The sequence below is a fragment of the Osmerus eperlanus genome, chromosome 3 (genome assembly GCF_963692335.1).
Source record: "Osmerus eperlanus chromosome 3, fOsmEpe2.1, whole genome shotgun sequence".
Classification (NCBI taxonomy): Eukaryota; Metazoa; Chordata; class Actinopteri; order Osmeriformes; family Osmeridae; genus Osmerus; species Osmerus eperlanus.
The window spans coordinates 12,181,101-12,202,196 of record NC_085020.1 but is presented as its reverse complement, the minus strand read 5'-3'; the positions used below and the strand labels follow the sequence as shown (position 1 = coordinate 12,202,196).

Here is a 21,096-nt window from a genome sequence, read left to right as displayed (position 1 = left end):
CAGAGACTGCTATATTGATTGATTGAACATCTTGAAGATCCTATGTTCTAAGTTTATATAAGGCAGGGCTTTATGGTTGTTCTCCATCACTATCTCGAACGACCTGTAGATTACATCTGCATGTCTTTCGCTATGACGGGTCCAGAGTACTCTGTTAATTCTTAAGTTGTACAAACTAAATAAATTGTATTGAAACTGCCATCTTGACTATTCAGATCTACACAGTGCCACTTGAATTCTTCCATTACAGCCTTCTACGGGGTAGATTGACCCAGTCTTATGATCACGATCCAAAGTTTCTCTTAGTAATGTCAATTACGCCCCAAAACTATGGAACAAATTACCCATAAATATTAGGGAAGCAAACACGCTAGACATTTTTAGACAGCTTAAAACGTACCTTTTTACCAAAGCATTTAACTAATTTTATCTCAGAAGGGTTTTACTACTTTTATTAGTTATATTATTGTTTGCTATTTTAATTATTACTTTTATCACTTGTATTATTGTTTTTATTGATTCTATGTAAAGCACCTTAAGCTGCAATTCTTGTATGAAATGTGCTATATAAATAAAGTCTTATTATTATTATAATGTAATAAACCTTTTCAGGGGCGTGGGTAGGGCAGGTCAGAGTATAAATTCTTATGGACTTAAATTACTAGGTGTGGTGCTTACTGGCTCATGGAATCTGACTATGACCACAGGGGGGGTTGTACACCATTTCAATTGGGGAGGCCAAGCTGGAGTGGGGCCAGTTGTACTGTTAGAGGGGCCAGTTACATTAAACATTATTGTTGTCAACTCTAAGTTGGCCAGGACAAGTGAACTATTGAAACACTGCCAAGTCTCCCTGTAGAGGTGTCAGTATTAAAGAGTCCTATAACTGTTTTTATTGCTCACACGCAGAACATGTCCTTTATTCATAGCGTCCAAGACCTGTACTGTGGGTCTTCAAAACAACTAGTTGCCTTCCTCTTATCTCATTGCTTTGTGCCACACACACACAAATAGCACATAATTAAATGCCAGTACAGTATGTTAAAAAAGAGACAGATAAAATTAACTGATTGGAGGAAAATAACTAGATTTATATGAGTTAAGTACTGCTTGTCTGGGCTAGTACGTTGAGATGACGGGCAGGTTTCATTGCTTCAGATCGTCATCAGTAATCCCAGCATGGATAGCCTGCATTAACCTAAATAAGCAAGCAGGCCAAGATATTCATTCTACCGACTGCCCACAGCACCATCCCACAGAACTACAATTCAGGCAGATGTGCTTTTAATGTCTGCATGGCAACAATGCTACACTTGCACAAAACAGTGTTGTGTTCTTTAGACAACCCTTACATAATACCCATTTTTATTTTACTTTACATCTCGTGCGAAAATAAATTAGTTATGTTAAGAACCCCACGCACCTGAATTCCATTGGACAGGACTGTGATGACTTTAACTCACCAGCAGAGGGCGGATGTCTTCCTATCCTGTTTGTGGACTTATTTCAGGAAAGCACGCTTACATTTACATGTATTCATTTAGCAGACGCTCTTATCCAGAGCGACTTACAGTAAGTACAGGGACATTCTCCCCGAGGCAAGTAGGGTGAAGTGCCCAGAGCCATAGAAAAAGAGAGTTGCGACACGCTTTGATCTCGCCGACACGTGATCACGTGGTTCCGGTAGCTCCCTGTAGTTAAACAAAACCCCCACTGCTGTCAACCTGTTTGAATGGTTTTCGGCGGGACAGACGGCAGCACCATCTCGATTCACGGACATTTTCGGTATATTAACACATAATGTCAATTGGTTACTGGTGTGTTGTATCATGTATGTCTGATACTTACTATTAACATGTATGTATTACATGAACTTATACATAACGCAATATTGTGAAGCAGAGCTAGAAATGGCTATGCTAGCTACCATACTGTACAAACGGTACTGTACCATACTGTACATACCAAACAGTAGCCTAATGAGGACTATATTGTTCCACTTAACGTTTAACCTTAGACGGTTGAAGTAAATGGGTCTTGTTAAACGTTTTTTTATTCATCAGCCCACTTACAATTTAGCCTACCACATTAACAACACTTATATTTGTAGTACTTGATGCAAGTTGAATCTAACCATTATCACCAGAAACTGCTCAATTTAAGACAAGAAAGGAGTTTGGTAAATAGAACAGAATAAACAAGGCAACCAACTGCATTCAATAAAACATTTTATTGTACAATATGTCCTGTGTTCTTCCACTCCTTTTGTTTGTAGTGATCCGGTGATCTTCTGGCTATGATACACGTACAGTTAGCTAGAGTAAGTGTTGCTTACGTAGGTCGCATGTGACACGCTTTACTTCCGCATTCCTCGATAACAATGGGAGTCTATGGAAGTGTCGCAACTCTCTTTTTCTATGGCTCTGGAAGTGCCTTTCCCAAGGACACAACGTCATTTGACACAGCCAGGAATCGAACCAAGAACCTTCAGATTACTAGCCCGATTCCCTAACCACTCAGCCACCTGACTCCCACGTTCTGTTTAAGAGCTGCAGTGGGACCATCAGCTCTATCAGGTTTTGGGTGGCCTATCACATGAATCAAGAATGTGGAATAATATAATAACGTAATTGTTGAGAATATCGTTTATTATCATTTTTGTGAACATGCATATTGTGGTAGTCTGACATATTGAATGTGGTGTAGTAGCCTATTGTATTGTTACTTGTGGATGCGACAATTGATGAGTGACTGAAAGCAGACGGGTGAAGTATTAAGGAATTGTTTGGGGAATGGGGTGTTGAGGTCAAATAAACCATAATTAATCACTTTGATCACCGAAACTCTACTCATACCCGGTGCCAAAATAGAATCAATGGATAGGCCTATGACAAGAGCAAAAAAGTTAAATGCATTGAAAGAACCATATAAGGATATACCTTTACTTAGTGTATATGACTACACGTTTTACATAATGGGTGGGTCAAGAATATTATTTGATAACAGTATTGACAGGCAGCCCAATGACGGCTTCTTCTAAAAATCATGGAGCATTTCTGGTGCGAAAAGATAAAATAAGTATATTATAGCCTACAAAGCACCAGCACTATGAGACGCAGTAAATTAGCTATAACTGTGTATGATTCTTTTCTAGGATGAAAGAGAAGCGAAATACCGAAAGCGGCCAGTCACTATACTTCCCTTTGTTCTAGGCTACCTGAAGCTCAAAGTTAATTGTGCTATAATGATTACAACTAGAGAGGGTACAATTTGGAAATTGTGAGGTGTGCTTGTGTCGTTTGCCAATGGGTCCGTTTTGTTACTGACATTTTACAACTGATATTTCTGTATTTTTAAAATAATTAGGCCTATGCTACTTATTATTTATGAAGATGGCATATATTAAAAAGCCTACATTGGTTGATGTTTATTTACACTTCAAAATACGAAGAGTGAAGTGTAAAATAAAACGGTTCTCTTCTCATTTCCCTTAGTGCAAGAGGGCAGCCTCATAGCCTAATTGGAACAGTTGCATCAAAACGAAGAAAATGGGCAATCCTGGTCCTATCCTATATGACTTAAACGCCCCTTAAGTTTTTCCCTTCTAGTGATATTTTTGCATTAATTCAGAAGAAATAAGCTTATTCTAACAACTTTGCCACCGGCAGTAGCTATCTCAGCTGGATCGCGATTCAGTTTGCAGATGGTAGGCAGATGGTAGGCCTATAGCCTCCCCCCTGCATACATTATACCCCAGAATTATGTAGCCTACATTTAATAGCATGCATTTAATGCCAATACATAGGCCTACCATCTGCAAACTGAAAATATGCTCCCAAAAATTAAAATAAGCTTGACATTTATTTGGGGGAAAATGTCTAATATAACACGTTTACTGGAAGCGATCATTGTCAGATAAAACGCAAAATGTGACCATTTGGTCGTAGTCTAGAGCTGCATGGAGAAGGCAGCTGTGCCCCGGTAAATTGTACAGCTGAGCTATACTACCGCTGTGTGGGATTAAACAATAAGAGTAACAATTATTATCTTAAAAAAGGATTTGATGGTGAGAACGTTTCTTTTGATGTTGACACATGGAGGTTTTAGTACTCGTCTTTTGTAGGCTATTGGCATGTGAACCTTTGGTCCGTTTTCAGGACAGCTGATATTCTGGATCAGAAGTATGGCGTGAAATTAGTGCCAGGAGAGCGAGCTCTGTAAAAACGATTTGTAACTTGCAAAAAAGATTTGTGTCTGTAGAAAATGGTTCGTGTACTTGCAAAAAAAAGTTTTGTGTCTCCGTAGAAGAAGGCAAGATTTGTGTACTTGCAAAACAGATTTGTAACTTGCAAAAAAGATTCGTGTACTTGTAAAAAAAAGTTTAGTGTCTCCGTAGAAGAAAAAGATTCGTGTACTTGTAAAAAAAAGTTTTGTGTCTCCGTAGAAGAAAAAGATTTGTGTACTTGTAAATAAAAGTTTTTTCAACATCCCAACGTAATGTTGGGATGTGGAGTCAGATGGCTGTGTGGTTAGGGAATCGGGCTAGTAATCAGAAGGTTGCTAGTTCGATTCCCGGCTATGCCAACCAAATGACGTTGTGTCCTTGGGCAAGGCACTTCACCCTACTTGCCTCGGGGGAATGTCCCTGTACTTACTGTAAGTCGCTCTGGACAAGAGCGTCTGCTAAATGCCTAAATGTAAATGTAATGTGGGGGTTTGTGACGTTGTGACGTTAGTTAGTGACGTTAGTGACTGTGGACTGTGGCCATTTATATATATATATATATCTATGACTGGCTATCTAGTTAGCCACTGTCAGCTTCACTTGTCTCCAGAGAAACTTAAATAATGCCTCAACTGGGCAGCGGAACCTTCCACCCAATACAACAAGCAACGTTTTCGGGACCAAGACGAACATTTCGACACCAACACTGTGTATGAATGCACTAACCTGAACCCCCAAATATTAAGGGGGGGAATACTAATATATTTTAAAAATGTAGCTAGCAATATGAGAGAGAATATAGGTTGTGATGCCTTGCCAAAGCACACCCAATTATTAACTGCGTTTCACTGTTGGTAACAGTGAAAAGGGGCCGAACCGGAAGTTTGATGTCTTCCCTTGCCCGATTTGCTCACTGGCTTTATCGACAAACAATAGCATACTTCAACTGAATTGGAGATAATAATTGGGCCCTTTAGACAACTACAAGCAGTGGATACCCACTAGATTACCAATATTTTCAATTACGAAGATAACATCTGCAAAGGCTGCAAGACGTCAGGAGACCCATCACCGTCCCTGCAGAAAATCAGGTAGCTGTATCGTACGCTACTAGCGTTAGCCAGCTAGCTAACTAGTGAGCTAGGAGTTTGTCTATTTGCTCTATTTGAACAGTAAGTACTATGGGAGTGCAAATAGCTATCTAGCTAACCAATAAATAATACATGTGACGTGGTTAGCACAAGTTAGCTGTCTTGATATGTACTGTATCAGCTAAATAGACCTCATTAACACAGCCCTAATAAATAACACACACAAATGTTGAATGCTCGGGGGTTGCTAACTAACGTTATTCAACTAACTTCATCTAGACTCGAGTGAGTGAAGTCCACAATATCGTCAGTGGCATTAATTTATGGCAACACATGAATGGTCATACAACGCCAGTGGGTTCCAGACCAAAAAATATTCAGAGCCAATCATCAGCCCACCGCTCTGTGTTATTCTCGGAACATTGCTACCGGGATTTATAGCCAGCTAAACAAGCGTGCTTTAATTGCTGACTGCTTCGTAACTTTTTCAGAAAGTTGGTTACCTTCCCAGCTAAGAATGTTGATGTTAATTTTATATATATCAGTTATGAATGCATGCATCTGTCTGTTCTGTGGCTGACAGTCAATAGTATGTCACTTCACAGTAGTTCGTTGCTTAAATTCTTAGCCCAGTAACAATAGGCAACAGCGTAGCCTAATCAACAGGGATATTGCACTTCAGAAAACGAATAACTAGTAAGCTTCACCAACTGTTCATAATGCGTAGATAATATGAAATACTATTTGCTATCCTTAGAATTGTTGCTAGTGTAGCCAAGGCAGAGGCATTGGTAGCTAGCCAGCCAGCCAGCAGTTAGCTATGCTTATGACACAGCGTGTCCCCCGTTACTAGCGCAGTCCGCATGCGTAACGTGTCATACCATTTTGGGGTTACTTCAGTTCAATTGAATCTTAGTAAATTTAAGTTCTTTAGAATATCATATTTAAATTCGTTAAAGTCAGATGTTATCATAGCATTTGAAAACGAGTCTTGGCATTACATGGAAGTGAAAAATACACTTTTCAAGTCTGTGACCTTACAATAAATCCGAATCTCGTCACTCATTCCAGAATTGTGTCTGCAATGCTTTTAGCTTGCAAGCGATTGAGAAACTAAGGCCGAGGTTACCAGCACTAGCCATCTCAGTCACTGGTTTTCTATAGGGTCTGAACGGGTGTGGTCCCTTAACTCATACAACAGATAAAAATGTCTATCAAAATGTATATATTTATATTGTCTGGTAGTGTGTTGATATATTGTTGTTATTGCGATTAAACAATCCTATGGTGCTTTACAGGAATGAATCCCGGAGTACTATAATAGGTCTGCGTTCAAGTACAGAGACAGCAGCACGGTATCTAGAGAACTCTAGCATCATGTTAGATCTGGTGACTGAGGGGCTTAGAAGGGCTAGATTGTGGTCATTGTGATCCCATTATCTTCTGAAGGTGAGTGTTGGGGGATGTCATTGCTGCTGCACTGTCCTTGGAGAGGAATTGGAAAGCAGAGTGAAAGTGAGAGCTACTCGCTGTTTATGCAACAAACAGTAGGCCCTTAAGGGCCCCCGGCACCTGGCAGCAGGTTTGGCCTTGCCCACACCAGCAGCGCTGGAGAGGAGAAGCATAAGCATAGGCAGCCTAGTGTGAGGTGCATGCTGTTTTCACCCCCACCGATGAACCATGTGAAACACTGGCTTCTTGCTGTGGGGGTTCATGGGGCTCTCCTCCTTGCTATCTACGAATCGTAGACATACATATTTCCTGTTAACGCAGTAACGCAACACTGAAAAACCAAGCAGCACTCTTATCTGTTAAGTTCATAATTGTTTAGTGAGCTATTGGATTCAGGCTACTTCTGAACTTGTGCACAGCATGCGTTATATGTAAGGGCTATTCACGATACTCTTGGTTTTGCGCACTCATAGATTTAGGTCTGACTGTGACAGATATAAAGCTTATTTCAAGGCTCCTCCATCTTGTTCTGCACTCAGTCTTTTTGAAAAGCTTTGAAACATCAGCTTGGTGCACATAGAGCCGTTATTACCACAGCATAGCTATGTTGGCATATTTAAACGCTCCCTCCTTGTTAAAGAGCTGTATAAGGGTTTCCAACCTATACAGGCCTGGCTTCTTCATCACCCCTTTCTGTCCCTTCACTTCTTCCACCAGCATTCCCTTTCTGCTGACGGCAGTGAGTAGTGCCTCTGGATCCTTGAGCAGTATCTGTCATCTCAGCCTTCAGAACCAGGGCTACACCAGGGGTCCACAGGGAGCCTGCAATAGCAGAGAGGCTAACTGCAGAACTATAAGCTAACTAAGCCCATCCCAATAGTGTGTTTGGTAAAGGCTATGGATGGACGAGTCTCTGCTGAGTTACGCAAACCCATTGACCTGCTCAATGAACAATCGGGCAATTAGGCTATGGCTATTAGTGGACTATGTATGTTGAGCATTGTTACCGCTGCTTGTAGGATGGTTCATCCTTGGAATGTGAATGACCTTAGTTGTCCAACCATCACATTGGATTCTCATCTCCTCCCAGATTGAGCTTTTAGGAGTAACAGGGATGCTGTAAGGTTGTTCTCTGGTTTAGTTAGTGTTAGCCTGACAAGTTTACTTTGGGCGTTTGAGCCATTTTTTGACTATGGTCTTCCGACCGAGGGTTCTGTGAGCATAACTACTACAAGTCTGTTTTTTGCACTCTTCTTACACTCTGCTATGTTAAGGATAAATAATTTCTTTGTGGTTGGTTGTTTAATTGGTGTTGTGGTTGCATGAAATCAAAGCTCTGTTTTAGCTATCTGGCGTCCTCAACTGAGGAGAAAAACTAAGCACAACAAGGGATGGACTAATGGAGAGAACCCCTGCAGATTAGCCAAGTAAACCATTTAGCCTAGCTTTGAGGTCATCGCTCCTGCCTTCGTTTGAATGACACCAAGAGGTGGCCAATGGCCAGGACCAACACATGGGTAACTTTTTGCTTAGCAACTCTGCCATGGTAACTCTACCCTTTTCCAGGAGGGACTGGTCCTCTTCCTTACCTTGATGAAAATAGGAAGTGACTTAACCAGGGTGCCTGTAGCTCACTAATCAGCGCTAATCTAATCCACAGCAGATTAGACCTGGGGCAGGCATGTAAAATACTGCTTACATGTACATCTTTTCTTACCTGCCTTTCTGAGGCGAGTCTCTGTCTACGTAGCACTCATTACCTCTTTCCTATGTGCATCTGACCTGGAGTGGAGTGGATAGGCGAAAGTGTGATTTCTGGTGTCTTCTTCATCGGACTTCTCTGGGACTTTTCGAGAACTGGGACATCTGGGGATCCCAATCTGCTGTGCGCTGACCAAACAGTTCTGGTGGACACTCCTCCTTTACCAGTGAGATCTGGTTGTGTTCTTGCTGGCATCATTGAAATCTCCCCCAGTTCCTTCAGTGGGATTATAATGGCTGCGCAGCAGGACAAGCTGTGACGATCTGTTGTCCTCCACACCCCTTCGATTTTAGATTTAAGTTATATTTTGTGTGTTTTGGTTGGACCACTTGATAAAGCCAAGATGCTGAATCAAAGCGCGGTGATGATCTTCACTGGGATCTGTGGGGCGTTGGTGGTCATGGCCATGGCCTACTACGTCTACTGGTAAGAACAAACCTGGGGGGAGGGAGGTGGGTTATGGTCACAGGTCAGGTGGGTACTGATAGCTCTAGAAATAGTTGGATGGCTGATGAGTTCTGGAGCTAATAAATAAAATGTCATGATGAGAGTTTGCATTTAGCAAATTGACCGTCCAGTCAGTCTCTTTTGGTCTTATTTTGTTACAAATGGAATTGAGTGTAGTATATTTTATTTATTCGTTTTTTGCTATTGCAGACCAGACATAGAGCTGGTCTTTGTTAGGGATTGTTGTGTTGGCTTGGAAAGTACAAGGCTCAATCCAACACCTGAGAACTTCCTTGTGGTATGCCAGAGAGAAGAAACAGCTGTTGTCTCTTGTAAGCTGCTTTAACCTGGAGTGTCTAATCCGTCCTTTGAGCTGCACTGTGCCACGGGCAGCCCTTCGCTCTCTCTGCATCCAGGTACTTGTTTTCACAACCGGCCCTCTGCTTACAAGAATCCCCACAGAAGTTAGCTTTGCCATGACAATATGTGATGCTTTGAGACTTTGGAGAGTCTCTCAGGTGCAATGAAACACCCTTTGTTCTCACGTTGCTTTTGAGAGAAATGTGCCTCTGAGGCCTGGAGAGGCTGGTGAGGGAAAGTGAAGACCTTGATTGAGAAATAAGTCAAGTGACTGAGTGCGTGGCATGACCTCTGAATATGCAATGATTTTGGGGGGCCATGGATCAAGTGAGGGGCTTACTGGCTTTGCAGCTTTTTTTTATTTTTTACCATGGGTACTCAGACCATTATTCTCTTTTTTTGTGGGAAGTTCTTTTTTCCCAGGTTCCCAGGTGATTCAAGTGTCCATTAAAGAAATTGTTTTTCCTTCCAACCTCCACTTCACTGACTGCACAAATGCACACGCAAACCTTTTTTTTATTTTTATCGTAGGGTCTTGGGAAATTAAATTGATCTGTTGGCCAATGAGCATGTAATGGTTGCAGCTTCCTTGTTTGGCTCTTTAAACATAATGTTAATGTTGGGTCTAACCAGAACAAAGAGCTTGAACCTTCACCTGACCGGTCAATCTTGGGTGTGTAAAGGTAGCTATTGGTTGATTATTGAACCCCTAAACGGATCATTTAATCAAACTGTTAGAACTGAAGCAAGACTGGAATGGGAGGGTGAGTTATTTTGTATTGGAACTCCCTCCACTCTCTCCTCTCTGCTCTGAAAGGAATTTGGGAGCGTGTGTGTGTGTGTGTGTGTGTGTGAGCGCAAATGCCCTCCCCAGTGATGTGTGTGTGTGTGTGTGTGTGTGGCAGCAAGCCCAGCCGTGGGGAGAAGAGGTTGTTGGGGTGTCCCACAGCAGGAGGCATCTCTGGAGAAGCTGCAATCACTCTGGGAGGATACGGGTGCACACATGTACACACTCTTTCTCTTACTTTCCTTTTCTTTCTCACACACACACGCGCACACACTTTCGTTATTTCTCTCTCCCACAGACACACATACTGGTAAATCTGTTCAATTAGTTTAAATGAATGTACTTTTCACAAGACTATTGGCTTGTAGCAACTAAGTTCCACTCTCACAATGTGTATCTTGAGGTATGTGTGTGAAACAGCAAAGTTGGCTAATTCTCTAGGCATGAGATTGTACTAGTTAGTTTCTTATTGCAAGCCAATGCAGGTTTCATTGATACTGAGTAAGTTTTGGGGGAAGGGCCCGAGTGATTGCGAAAGAGTTCAGGAGGATATGAAGCCAGTCCTTGACTGACTTGTATGTAGGGCAAAGGTAAGAGAAGGATTGTGGGATTCCAAGGAATCTGGAGTCCCACAGTTATCTCTAAAGCAGACTCAACCAGGCTGGAAAGGGTTGTGTTCTCTTCCTGCTGACCATGCCAGAGGGTGAGGGATAGGAAGCCATCACACTGCTGGTCTGTTTGTCTTTGACCAGAGATGCCATAGTTGGTCTTATCTATCCTGGGTATGGTTTAGTCTTGTTGAAGAAAAGGCTTCTCTCTGAAGGTTGGGCTTGTCTCTAAATCCGGATGATCCGATTGGCCCCTGTGTTTTGCAACGTTGGTGCACAGCTGGGAAGTCATGGTTGGACCCTAAGGCTCTATTCGGTGACGTTCGTAGCTAAGCACACACGTCTACACAACCCAACAGACATCCACCCACCCCCCCAACACACGCATGGTTGTGACCTCTCTAAGATGCACAATACATTGTTGGAATGTCCTCTCTGAGGAAGACAGTCATCTGGTCTGCTTTTGTAACGCTGTCCATGTGGGTCAAAGGACTCTAGGCAGCAACACACACACACCCTGTCACACTCAGACACTGCATGACGTTCTCTCTGTCTCCTGCCTGTCTCTGGCAAGCCTGCTATTGGACTACACCGTGGGAGCAGGGTCGTTCTGCGAGGGAACAGAACGCTGACTTCTCCTCTCATAGGAGCTCTGAGTTCCCTCAGCTGTAAGGCAAAGCCAGATGCCAGCAGAGGATCCACATCAGAGACTTGTCACCCTAGAGACGGTAGTTAGGAGACAGCAGGGAAGGTGGAGGAACATGGCCAGGAGGGAAGATCAACCAAGGATGTTCATGTTGCTGGATGGTTGGGTGTGAATGCAGTTGATAGTGTTTCCCCTACCATTATATTAGGGGGGCGCCCCGCCCCCCCAACGGAACCCCCCCCGCCCCCCCTGGAAGGTCGAGTTAAAAGTTTTTTTTTTTTATAGATTTTTTTTATTTTATATAGCGCCCGATCACAAAATAAGTCATTTAAGGTTACCTTTACTATAAAACAGGTATATAGCTTGCTCTTTCATTAAACAAACGATGGTTTGTTTAATAATAACATAACATCGCCTTATCTTATTTACACGACGGCGTGACATTTACATTTAGTCATTTAGCAGACGCTCTTATCCAGAGCGACTTACAGTAGGTACAGGACAGGACGGGACATTCCCCCCCCGAGGCAAGTACGGTGCCCAACACAACGTCATTTTGCATGGCCGGGAATCGAACTGGCAACCTTCAGATTACTAGCCCGATTCCCTAACCGCTCAGCCACCTGACTCCCATTTCTGTCTCTACATGGTCGGGCGACCATGTCTCTACACGGTCGCCGCCCCACCCACCCCGCCTGCCGCCACAGCCCCCCCCCTCCCCCCCAAAAGCTGTAAACCTAGAGGAAACGCTGTGATGGGAACGCTAAATGATGGTGGTGACTGTGATGGAGGGGTTTCCTCAGGATGGGAGAGGGCCTCTTTGTGAGCTTGCAGTGTCAGTTTGAGGGCTTTGACTCAGCGGTCTGGATGACTTGGGTCATGGAGATGCACAGTTGTCTCACTCCTTTTCTCCCACTCTCTGTCATTAGCTCACTTCTGTTTAGACAGAAGGAAGTGTGCAGTTTTGGTCTGATAACTGTGTGGCACTCATGGTCTCAACTACTGGTTCTTTTACGCTCATGCAGGACGCTCAACACTCTGTCTGGGATGAGTTCATGGATGACCTTTCTGTGCTTCTCTGGTCTGCTAGGTTAGGGTGTGGAAGACTGGAGGGGAGGAGGAGTGAGAGCAGAGGAATTGTCCTGTGTTCCTCTCTGATCTCTGCTAAGCTAGAGAGGGGAATGCTTACTGTAGTCATCAGATAATCAAGTCATGTTTCTTTGCTTCAACTTCCTGTGACTTGGCTGAACTAACTCAGCCAGCCTAGGCTTCTAGAATGAATCGTTTCAGTCTTGTCCTTCCCATTGTGACTTCTCGCTCTCGCTCTCTCTCTCGCTCTCTCTCTCTCTAGGTCTGTGATACTGAGCGAGGGGCCGTGCAAGCGGGGCTTGTAAAAGGAACTCACCGTGGTAAGGAACCGAGACTCGTGCTCTTCCGAATCCCAGTCGTTCTGCAGAACCCTGGCCGCAACCTTTTTGGTGTCCTTTTCACATCCACCTTCATCCTGCCGCCATTGTTTCACAACAACACACCCATCTTATTCCCCCAAACTCTCCTGCTCTTATAACGCCTTCCCTCTCTCCTCTCCCTCCATCCGTCGTACCCCCAGGTCGGTCGTAGTGTGTGTAGACTGGAGCCTAGCTGGGCTCTCCAGGCTCCTGACAGACATGGGGCTGATGGGCTATATCAAGACCCTGTTCGTCCTGCAGCTGCTCATGGGCTTTGTGTTCGTGGTCAGCGGCCTCATCATCAACTTCATCCAGCTGTGCACCTGCCTGCTCTGGCCCTTTAACAAACAGCTGTACCGCAGGATCAACTGTCGGCTCTCCTACTCTCTCTGGAGCCGTGAGTCACTGCGTTCCTCCTGTGTGTGTGTGTGTGCTTATAGTTTGTGTAACTAGCGTCATGTTGCTCCGATGTCTGCTTGATGGGGTGTGATGTCTACCTTTTGAGTGGTGTGTGTGTGTAGTGTTGAGGGTGGGGTGTGTGTGTCTAGCTCTTACAGTATGTTGGTCCTACGTCTGCTAGCGTGTGATATAGTTAATGTGTGTGTGGTTCTCGTGCTGCAGAGCTGGTGATGCTGCTGGAGTGGTGGTCAGGGACAGAGTGCACTCTCTACACAGACCAGGCCACGGTGGATATGTTCGGCAAGGAGCACGTCATCGTCATCCTCAACCACAACTACGAGATCGACTTCCTGTGTGGCTGGACCATGTGTGAACGACATGGAGTGCTGGGGGTGAGTGTCCTCACTCCCTCTCCCTTCCCTGTTTCTGTCTCTCTCTGTCTCCCCCTCTATGCATCTCTCCCCGTCTCTCTCACTCTCTTTCTCTATTTCTGACTGTCCCTTTGTGAAAAGCAAGGTTGTCTATGTCATGCCCTCTTGTTGTTTATTAAGCCACAGTTGTTTTGTTAACCTAGAGTTCCAAGGTGCTGGCCAAACACGAGCTGCTGAAGGTGCCACTGATTGGCTGGACCTGGTACTTCCTGGAGATTGTCTTCTGCAAGAGGAAGTGGGAGGATGACAGGGACACCATCTTCAGTGCACTCAACAGACTCAAAGATTACCCTGAGTTTATGTGGGTAGGTATGGCCCTTGGTGTGTGTACTCCTTGTTAAACTTAACCACTTGTCCACCTGCCCACCTGTGAGCCATTTTATAATTCAAAGTGCATAGTTTGTAATCCAAGCTCCTCATAATGTGACAGTGAAAGTTTAAAATGAGTGTAGATCTTGGTACATTATATTCAGTGTTGAATGACTCCAGTTCAGTTGTTGTGAGGCCCATAACCGAGTTTTAGTGAAGTCCAACCACAGACATAAATCAGAGGTCTGTGATATTTTGACATTGAGAGACTTTTTGTTTTTGTGGTCCAAACCCCTGGTACCTCGTGTAGTTCTGGCCTTGGCTGTAGGTGGCGTCCTGTCTCCAGGATGAATGTAGATCAGTGTGATGTTGGCCATGGTCCTAATGGCCTGTGCTAATGCAGTTGAGAGGCACATGCTGTGCCCCCACCAGGCGTTTCCTCTCCACGTGAGGCTTTACAGGCCTGGGTGAGGTTTAGAACCATCTAGAAGTCTGATCTGATAAGCCTGCTGCTGGAAACTCCAGTCCCTGAACAAGACACCTCTAAACACTGGCCTGGGTTAACTTGCAACAAAAATTAATAATCAGATATTAGAGGATTCGTAGGCAAAGGGCTGTGTCAGGATGGGAAGGCGTTTGATGTGAAAATAGTTATATCTAGTGTTCAAGGTTGCAGCATGCCCACCTGATCTGTAATTCAACCTAGAAAAGCTGTGGAGGAGGATGGTACTACAGGAAAAATGTCACCCCAGCCCTGTGTCTTTCTCTGTGTGTGTTTCTATGTTTGTTCTGTGCATGTTTGTGTCCCTATCTTAAAGTTGACCCCCTTCTCCTCCTGTCTAGTTCCTGCTGTACTGTGAAGGGACCCGCTTCACTGAGAAGAAGCACCAGATCAGTATGCAAGTGGCAGAGAGCAAAGGCCTGCCTAAACTCAAGTACCACCTCCTACCCAGAACCAAGGGATTCACCACCACCCTGTCCTGCCTGAAGGGCACTGGTGAGGGAGACATGCTTACACACACGCTCTCGCACACACTCAAACTAGCACAAATAAACATGCCCTCTATCCGTCTCACACATAAGCTGTTCTATAACTAGTCTGATTAGATCTCTTTCTCTACTCTCATCCTCTCTGTCTCATCCCCCCGTTTCAGTAACGGCCGTGTACGATGTGACCCTGAACTTCAAAGACAAGAAGAACCCTACTCTGCTGGGCATTGTCAACGGCAAGAAGTACAGGGCAGACATGAGTGTCAGGTGGGTTCCCAAACACGGCTCTTTCACTGGGACATGATGCCAGGTGGGTCCCTGAACACAGCTCTTCACTGGGACGGCATAGCCAGGCTGATGGAAGAGCTGGGACAGGTCCCTGAGTCACGTGTTAGGAACCTCTTGGCGTCTCTCCAAAGCTCGTTGGACCTGAACAATGAGCGAGAGAGCGAGCGGCCCTTCCTCAACCTGGCTGGAAGGCTGCCCAAGACTTTACAGCCATGAGATGATAACTGGTCTTGACTGCTGGGATATTCATCTCTCTGCCTGTAGTGGAGAAGGACAGTGGGAGGGAGGAGTGATGGAGAGGTAGGGGGGGTAAAGGGAGAAGGATATGGATCGTTGATGGTTTTAAATCTATATGACTTGCCCTTGAGAATGTAATCGCACAGATGCACCACCAACCTTCAAACATAAGCCATGGTTTTAGATTTGAAAGAAAATTCAGAGATTTCTGTTGGAGCTTTATTAAGAACACTTGATATGTTTAGAGACCCATAGTCTGTCAGAAATCCAGCTCTTGTCCAAAGGTTTGATGGGAAATTCAATGATACAGCAACAGCTATTCCACAGTAACAACCCTAACACAACTCCTGCATTATACTGTACTTAATCCCTGCTTGCTACTTTTGGAGCTGAGCCCACAGACTTTAAATAGGCCTGATGCTAATATGACTCAGCGCCTGCCCCCAGGTGGTCAGACCATGTTGTAGCAGCTTCTCCCCCATCCAACCCTGCATGGAACTTATGTTTTCTCCCTCGGCCAACAGGCGCTTCCCTGTGGAGGAGATCCCCTCGGATGAGAAGGAGTGTGCTAACTGGCTTCACAAGCTCTACCAGGAGAAGGTGAGACCAGGAACCTTCTCTAAAGATTCTGAATATACAAATTCCCTGTGGGGATCTGAATTAAGTTGTGTTTTTTTCAAGACTAGTGTTTCTGTGGAAATCCTCTACTAATGTGCATGTGTGTGCTTCTCTCCCTCCTTCCCAGGATGCACTGCAGGAGCACTACCATAAGGAGGGCTGTTTCCCAGGCCCCACAGTCACCTCCCCTCGCCGTCCGTGGACGCTGCTCAACTTCCTTTTCTGGGCCACGTTGCTACTCTCGCCCCTCATCAACTTTGCCTGCGGCGTGGCGGTCAGCGGCTCGCCACTCCTCATCATCGGCTTTCTCCTTTTCCTCATCGTAGGTGGGTACATGCGGCCTACGGGTTCTTTCAGCTGCCCGCGCACACACACACCCCTACACCCTTCCCAGTCTCACCTCCTTCCACTTTCCCTGCAACCTAGAAAAATAAATTGCTAAATGTCTTCCTTCTGGGAAATTTTACTTAACTTTGCAGCGGACCAGGACACTTTTCTCCCCTGATTTAGTAACAGAAATTGATGATATGCGTTGTCCAGGGGTGCGTTGTCCATTCTTAGTACGTCGCTTATTACATTCGAGATCAAATGACACATCCAAGATGACATCATCTTGCTCATCATGATAATTGCGCATTCATGCGTTGGTCTAAAAGGTGGTATGTATTGATAGTAGAAACCTTGATCAGCAACGCTCCTATTGGCTGCTCACCATGGCCAAAAAAAGCGCCCCGTTTTTTTCCACAACAGAGCCAAACGGAGCAGGAGCTTGCTCGACGGTTACTCCGAATTCTAAGATTTAGTCAGAACGCCAGGGAACACCTTGAAGTCTGCAAAATCCAGGAGAGAGGGCTGGCAAAAAGTAGCAGACAAATTAAATGTATAGTAGTGACCACGTTAGATGTTTTATCGCTTATAACAATAGGCTAGGCCTATATGTTTTTGTATTTTCATAATTACTTTGTTTATCATCTTGAATGTCATATAATTTAACGTGGTTCCAACAAATTAATGATGTAAATGACACCCTCTTGAGAGAACCGATATCTCAAATATCAAAAAGTATAGTAGCCTATCGTGCTAAAAGATCTGTATCACGCAATGTGCGATTAATTCGGCTTCATGTTAAATTCTCCTAATTATCCTTGCACCTTCCGCAACAGGTTGTTACGGACAAGACATGGCTGTGACAGACTTCCTGTATCACCTCTGCTTATAAAGCCGCAATCAAATCATGTTTACATAAAATAAGACTGCGCCCGAGCAGGTTTAAGCTAACAGACTTGTTGCTATGACAGCAAATCCAGAATGAGCGTCAAAGAACCGAACAATCCAAGATCATGACAAATCCAAGATCAATAATCAAATCCAGCTAACTGAGTTAGTGACGTACGAAGAACGGGCCCCTTGGCAGGTGGAGTGTAAGAAATCTCTGTTTTTATATGACCCAGAGAGCCCTCCAGAAGGCCTGCCTGGGTGTGAAGCCTCGCTCGTCTCACTATGTTTGTTCTGTTTGGTTCCCCGCAGCCTCCGTAGCCATCCGCCGCCTGATTGGTGTGACCGAGGTGAAGAAGACAGGCTCCAGCTACGGCGACCAGGAGGCCAAGAAACAAAACTAGAGGCCCCCCAACACCCCCCCCCCACCCCTCCTTGTTTGCCGTGCAACCCCCCACTCCCCTCCCCACTTTAATCCATCCTCCATGCTCTGCCAGCCACCAGGCTGAGTGGGGGGGGGGGGGGGGAGCTGACAAGATGTAACCTAGAGACCAGAGTGGGAGATATTGTATGAAAGAGAGGGAGAGTGAATGAATGAATGAATGGAGAGCGAGAGGGAGAGAGTGAGCGAGAGATGACCATGGAGGGAGAGACGTGAGAACAGAAGGTCTGTGGGTGGGGCTCTCTGAGGAGTAGGAGAGAGCGAGAGGGCTGACAGACAGGGGTGGTGTGGTTCGCATGTTAGGACCATGGTTTTCTCCCCGGCTCTCAATCCTCTCTCATCTCCCTGACCCCCACTTCCCCGTCCACCCACCAACCCCTAAACCCACTCAGGTCACCTGGACAGCCAATCAGCTTGCTCCAATGCAGCGCAAGAAGCCCACTTCCTCTTTCTAAGTTGCCCCCACTCCACCTCCTGTCACCTGCTCCAGTCATCCAGCCAACTAGGGCCGAGACGATTCCTCTGGCCTGGGAACCAAGCCCATGAGAAGCTTACCTCCTCTCTTACTTAGGGCTTGTTTGTTTTGATTTGCAGTGCAGATGTTACTTCATTGTTCCTGTCATGTAATGTTACATTACATGATGTCTCCTAACGTCTCAAGCCTACACTCTTAACACACACCCACACACTCCACAAACTAGCACTCCTGCTAGGAGCCTGTACATGCAAGCTCCCTTGCTGTCGAACCTTGTAATGGAAGGTGTTTTGAGAGGAGACAGAGCAGGGTCCAATCTGATGCTGGCTGTGTTCACGTGACTAGATGAAGGGTGACTGTTTAGGACCAGGCACGCATTTGCAATGATCCCATGTCAAGCAAGCAGAGCCAGGTGCTCCACAGGTTTGGTTTCTGTGACGCGACAAGGGCTCTGAATACACGCCAAAGTCTCACGACAGGCGTAGCTCCTTTCGGGGGTTCCCATACTCCCACCCTCTCCACATCTCACTTTAGCCTAGCCCTCACGCTCAGCTCATCTCTCCGCTGGTGCTTGGATCTAGGTTCTGCGATATTCTCACACCCATAGAAGCTTACACACATTGTCAGTCCATTGGATGGCCAGCGGGCTCCGGTTTGTCTTGGCTGAATGACCCATTGTAACCTTGACCAGAGAAGTCACCCCAACCTCCCCCGCTCCATCATTTTTAATGCAGTACAAACTGAGTGAATGCGGAGCTGGACAGAGGACTTGTCAAGCGGTTTCAGCTCACTGAGTAGACTGCACGCAACAGCTGCTCTCCTAGAGTCCTGTCATAGCGTTTGATGTCCAGCTCTAGATTGTAGTATTGTTTTACTTTGCCTTAATTCAAGTTTGCTTATTCTAGTCTGACAGATCCTCCCCCTGCCGATCCCCCCCCTTAAACTCCTCTCCTTCTCACCCCATCACTCCTGTCCTCTATTTCCTCTACCTAGGTTTTACTTAGAATAGAGTATTGTGGGTAATGGACTTTGTTTAGTGTAGGGCTGTAATCATGCGCCACAGTGGGTGAAGTTGCCGACATGTTTGTGGGTGGTGGGAGCAGTAGGATGTTTATAAATTACAATGCCTCCGGTTCACTACTGTAGCTTACTCATCTGTCATAGCTGAAAATGTTACATTACTTTGCAAAAGCTGCTTAGGAAGGTGGGAGTTACCTGTTTATAATGATTTGGCTGATGTTACTTTAGAGCTGTGTGCTACTGGCACTTAGGCATAGACACAGCAATAGCACCTGCTCTTGAAACCTTTTACAGTTTATAACTGTTATTGTTGTTTTATAGATTTGTGATTATTTACAGCAGATTGGTTCTGGTTTGGTTTTACATGGGGGGGGTTTACTCAAATGTTTTGTCATTTGTCATCTCTATCCACCCCTTCATATGGCCGAGGGTTAGCTTACTTTGCTATGGTAGCAACTCCACTTGGTAGCAACTGCATAGAAGGGGCAAATATATGTCATGTTGTCTTTACTGGCACAGCTGTTCGATGCTATGACAGTACGTAACATGGAAGATGTCCTCATCTGTCCCTGGGTTTGGGATGACATCCTTTGTTTCAGTGTCATACTCACCATGTTGTGTGTACCTCTGTAACCCCTACTCATCTCTTTAGAATTTAAATGTTTTTTCAACCAGGACAGACTCATGCAAGCCTTAACAGACTGAGAGTGCAGCTTCATTGATTTGTTTTCATGTGGATATTTAGATGCTTTCTGAGCCCCCAACACCAAACACTCCTCAGTATTTACATTCTGTAGCTTACTGGAAAACTCATGTTTCTTAGGGTTAGTGGATGACTTAGCTTGTTGTAAGGCTGAAGATTTAAAGGGTGAAAGGCCCCATGATTCAGATCTGCGCTGAGGTTTAGCTAAGACGGCTCCCCCTTCTCCTCCTCACGACACCCTCAGTTGCTGCCCCAAAAGGCGCTGAGCCTGATGCCAGGAGCGCTGTCTCATTCATTAATTCATTCAACTCTCAAGCTTAGGAACTTGACACGTTGGTAAAGTTTGAGAGAGAGACTGGTCCACCTCCATGGTTCCTAGTATCCCATCATGCTTTAGTGACGCTCCTCTGGCTGTGTAGGGGGTCGTTCTGATGTGCGTAAGGTGTAAATATTCTAGAAGGGACAAAAGGTCAAAGTAAAGTTTCAACATGATTTAGACGTTTTTTCTTACACTGGAGGTTTTAAATGGAATAAGGAAAAAAATCCTCTAACTAGTAATCTAATCTAATATTTTTTGTTATGAGTTCTGAAATTGAAGAATTAATTAACAGTAAAAGTTGAGCACTGCAATCTGACCTGTAAAGTTAATCACTTAAAGTGGCACCTCTTGAATCAGCTCTTATTTATTTGTCTTTTTTCTAAGTATTTGTATCTGTTGTTTCTTCAATTAAACAATTACGAACATTAAAGGATTTAATCACACCTATTCTTTATTCTTTGATTTTGTTTATTTGTCTGGATTTCTCAATGCTGTCTCTGAATTTGGATTGAGAAACAGGATCTCCTTTCAAATTCCATGGTGTAAAAAGCTGCTTAAAGTACTGTAAGAAAATTTACTACAATGGCTTCTGAGGTGCTAGTGTGTACTTCTGTACTTGTTTCCTCTTCAGTACCATAGGGACCCACATAGTCCCTAAGTGCACCCTAACTTAACAGCTTGTTGTATAGTCAGAAGACATCTCCATCCACTAACCAGGTGCATATGACCTCCATCTTCTCTGCACACTGTTGTACCACATCACTGCTCATCCAACACCCATCTGCTGTCTGGTGGACTGGAGCAGCTAGACCAGACACCAGGAC

At 44.8% G+C, this 21,096-nt stretch overlaps 2 protein-coding genes across 4 annotated transcripts in view; one reads left to right on the top strand and one right to left on the bottom strand.

Annotated features, from left to right (window-relative positions):
* marchf4b (membrane associated ring-CH-type finger 4b) overlaps window positions 1-21,096 on the bottom strand; it is a 176,653-nt gene that overhangs the window by 129,452 nt on the left and 26,105 nt on the right. The gene's annotated exons all lie outside the window — the stretch shown is intronic.
* On the top strand, window positions 5,111-20,715 carry LOC134017546 (1-acyl-sn-glycerol-3-phosphate acyltransferase gamma-like). 3 transcript variants are annotated; one of them, XM_062457271.1, is made up of 10 exons: window positions 5,111-5,316; window positions 12,730-12,787; window positions 12,988-13,223; window positions 13,448-13,617; window positions 13,800-13,961; window positions 14,809-14,962; window positions 15,120-15,222; window positions 16,005-16,080; window positions 16,226-16,424; window positions 17,626-20,715. In XM_062457271.1, the coding sequence occupies exons 3-10, from the start codon at window positions 13,046-13,048 to the stop codon at window positions 17,715-17,717; spliced, it is 1,134 nt and encodes a 377-aa protein (XP_062313255.1). In that variant the 5' UTR covers window positions 5,111-5,316; window positions 12,730-12,787; window positions 12,988-13,045; the 3' UTR covers window positions 17,718-20,715. The 3 variants fall into 3 exon arrangements, with proteins under 3 accessions (XP_062313255.1, XP_062313256.1, XP_062313254.1); XM_062457272.1 differs by having other exon boundaries at window positions 5,111-5,397; XM_062457270.1 differs by lacking the exon at window positions 5,111-5,316 and adding an exon at window positions 8,471-8,956.

Excerpts from the sequence above, each read along its gene's own strand:
- LOC134017546 (XM_062457271.1), top strand. The coding sequence starts at position 13,046 with ATGGGGCTGATGGGCTATATCAAGACCCTGTTCGTCCTGCAGCTGCTC. Across the intron at positions 16,081-16,225 it reads ACAAGCTCTACCAGGAGAAG|GATGCACTGCAGGAGCACTA; the intron begins GTGAGACCAGGA and ends CCTCCTTCCCAG. Across the intron at positions 16,425-17,625 it reads TCTCCTTTTCCTCATCGTAG|CCTCCGTAGCCATCCGCCGC; the intron begins GTGGGTACATGC and ends GGTTCCCCGCAG.